At 43.8% G+C, this 3,266-nt stretch overlaps 2 protein-coding genes across 2 annotated transcripts in view; one reads left to right on the top strand and one right to left on the bottom strand.

Annotated features, from left to right (window-relative positions):
* PRDM6 (PR domain containing 6) overlaps positions 1-210 on the bottom strand; it is a 111,636-nt gene extending 111,426 nt beyond the window's left edge. Inside the window, exon 1 of the mRNA XM_010000480.1 lies at positions 22-210. Within this exon, the coding sequence (XP_009998782.1) occupies positions 22-210 (189 nt within the window). The remainder of the gene's footprint in view (positions 1-21) is intronic.
* Positions 211-2,855: 2,645 nt separating this feature from the next.
* PPIC (peptidylprolyl isomerase C (cyclophilin C)) overlaps positions 2,856-3,266 on the top strand; it is a 5,415-nt gene continuing 5,004 nt past the window's right edge. Inside the window, exon 1 of the mRNA XM_010000479.1 lies at positions 2,856-2,873. Coding sequence (XP_009998781.1) covers positions 2,856-2,873 — 18 coding nt within the window. The remainder of the gene's footprint in view (positions 2,874-3,266) is intronic.

The following is a 3,266-nucleotide window of genomic DNA, read 5'->3' as shown; positions in this document are numbered from 1 at the left end:
AGAGGTGCTGCGGGCCCGAACCTCATCCCGCTGGCACTGAGTGCCCGGGAAGCGAGTGCCAGCGAGGCGCGGTGCTGCGGGGCTCCCGGGGAGGCGGGACGGCCTTTGCTCCAGAGGCATTCGTGGTAACTGCTGATGGCACTGCCCGGGAGATGGACTTGTGGGCCATCGGGACGTGGGATACACCAGGTTGGCGCAGCGCGTCAGCATCGCTTTCCAAAGTTTTTGCTGTAACAGGCGCTGGAATGTGTAGTCTGGCTTTGCATGAAGATTAGTTTCCTCCCCGAGGTACTTCCCACCAACTTTCAAGAGCGAGGGCTGTGTTCCTGGTGAAAAGGGCAGGGCAGAGCTGCTTCCTCTGGTGGAGCCTCAGCTTCCCAAGCTTCCCAAGGCCCTGTGTTTGGCTGGGAACTTCATTGCCAGCATTCTCCACCACTGCCTACAGTTTTCGTTGCCATGGACTTCTAGTCCACAATTTTAATTTTTTTTAATTTTTTTTTTTCTTGGAGGGGCAGGCAAATCTCATACCATGGCACAATTATGTCCATCTCTTGTTCTTACCCATTTTTAATTATTTCTGATATTAATTTTCCTTCCCTGACCTTCACAAGACCAGAGTCAGACTTTTCACTAAACTGCTCAAGGTGACCAAGCTTCATGTCTTCACTAAGGGCAAGTCATGCCTGACCAATCTGGTGGCCTTCTACAACAAGGCTAGAGAGATAGTGGATGGTGGCAGAGCAACTGACGTCATCTACCTGGATTTGTGCAGGGTGTTCGACACTGTCCCACATGACAGCCTGGTCTCCAGACTGCCAAGGCATGGATTTGACAGATGAACTCAGTGGATAAGAGATTGGCTGGATGGCCACACCCAGAGAGCTCTGGTCAATGGCTCAATGTCCAAATAGAGGCAGGTGACAAGTGGTGTCCCTCAGGGGTCAGTATTGGGACCAGTGCTGTTTAACATTTTTGTTGGAGACATGGACAGTGGGATTGAGTGTATCCTCAGCAAGTTTGCTGATGATACCAAGCTTTGTAGTGTGGTTGACACCCTAGATGGAAGGGATGTCATCCAGAGGGACCTTGACAGGCTGGAGAGGCCAATGCCAACCTCAGGGACTTCAACAAGGTAGGAGATGAGAAGCTCAACATGGCCTGCCAGTGTGTGCTGGAGCCCAGAGAGCCAAACACCTCCTGGGCTGCATCAGAAGAAGTATGGCCAGCAGGGCCAGGGAGGTGATTCTGCCCTCTAGTCTGCTCTGGTCAGACCCCACCTAGAATACTGTGTACAGCTCTGGAGCCCTCAGCACAAGAAAGATATGGAGCTGTTGGAGAGGGTCCAGAGAAGGGCCACCAAGATGATCAAAGGCCTGGAGCACCTCTGCTATGAAGACAGGCTGAGAGAGTCGGGGCTGTTCAGCTTAGAGAAAAGAAGGCTCCATGGAAAACTTATAGGTGCCTTCCATACTTGAAGGAGGCCTACAGAAAAACTGGGGAAGGGCTTTTCATCAGAGAACATAGCGATAGAACAAGGGGTAATGGTTTTAAACTGAGAGGGGAGAGATTTAGGTTAGATATTAGGAAGAAATTCTTCACTCTTAAGGGTGGTTAGGAGCTGGAATGGGTTGCCCAGGGAGGTTGTTGATGCCCCATCCCTGGAGGTTTTTAAGGCCAGGTTGAATGAGGTTTTGTTTGCAAGATGTCTTTATTGAGTCGTAGCTGATTTAGGACCCCTTGCGGCTGTATAGCCCCCTTCCACATGCAGTATTTTGCGTTTATCAGGAATGCATTTGTCATTTTATTATCTGGTTTCTGGAATCATGAAATCTTTCTTTTATAGTCAACTGTTGTTGTTTTTTTTTCTTCTGAATAATTGAATACTCTTGGCTGTTTTTTTCATTTTGATATGCAACATCTTGTGTGAATTACATATATGAGTATGTTCATGGGAACCAGCCATTCTTACTGGTGCACTCCATTTAAGTCTTGAATATTTACCTCAAATTGTAAATAAGATTGTAAGATTAAGTACTTACATAGGTATTAATTAGACTGAAAAATTGTAGTACTTATTTTATTTAAGATTTCTTTGTGAAGAATCTGTCCTTATGTTTTTTGAGACTGCTGTGTTGACGAGCTCACAAGTGTCTACATGCTTACTGACTTTCAAGAGAACTTGAGAAAATATGCTTAAGAGAACACGGCTTCTTTATGTAGAAATGGCACCTTAGGCTACCAAATATTTCCTTATTTGATTTCCTGGCCATAAATATGCACAGATATATTATGTGGTGCATAATTAGGAAGCTCAGAGCTTTCCAAAAATCACCAAGCATGTAGAACAGGTATGCAGAGTACTGACAGGAAGCCAGGAGCTTACTGTTCACAAATGGCAGAGAAAGTACTGGTTTCGCTGCTTCATTCTGCCACAAATAAAGCTGCCTGCTTGGTTAGGTTTACTGTATATGGTGGAGTTGTCTCCATGTGCTTTGTGCAAGTGTTTGATGTTACTGCTATCTGGGGTCATTGTTTGGTAGACTCAGTTGTGTTATTTACATGCTTGTATATTTCAGACAGGCCTTCTACTAGGACAAATAAGGTGTGTTTATAAAAGGTAGACAGGTAATGCTGCTTACCTAGATAACCGTGGCAGCAAAGTTCAGAGAGGTGTGTTTATGAAAATTTCAATAAGTTAGTGAAAGTGTGCTGTTAATACTTTGGGACCCACACATCCAAGAAGCATATTATTTAGTGCCAAGTGCCAAGGAATTGAATGAGGTGTATCAAAAGGAATTTTCCTTCTTTATAGAGCTTTTATAGCATTAGGCAAAAGTTCAACAGTCAAAAACCGCATGGAAGATCAAGAAACGGTAGAAATGTTTAGTAGGAGAATGTGAAAGAGGCATTCACATTGGAGAGACTGTGATCATTTATTATTATCAATAGACTAATTTCTTAGCGTTGCAGACAAGTAATATTTGGTCAAGTGCCACAGGGAACAGCAAATACCACATCAGAGGAATACAGATTGCTGTTTCCTAGAAGTTATAACAGTCTTTATGTAACTTTTTCAGAACTTCAAAATGCCTAATTTCCTGACAGCTGTTCCTATTTTCAGTAATTGTTGGAACGTTTTTGCACGTTCAAATATGCATTCATATATATTCTGAACTATATTAAAATGCTTTATAACTCATTTGCCTCTTTGAAGTTGGTTTTAAGCAACCTCTATGTTGAAGCTTTTAGGCAATCAGCTGAAAAAT

The sequence above is a fragment of the Chaetura pelagica genome, unplaced genomic scaffold, assembly GCF_000747805.2.
Source record: "Chaetura pelagica isolate M959 unplaced genomic scaffold, ChaPel_1.0 scaffold16, whole genome shotgun sequence".
In the NCBI taxonomy this organism is placed as follows: domain Eukaryota; kingdom Metazoa; phylum Chordata; class Aves; order Apodiformes; family Apodidae; genus Chaetura; species Chaetura pelagica.
The sequence above is the reverse complement of the archived record's forward strand: the minus strand, read 5'-3'. Positions and strand labels throughout refer to the sequence as shown.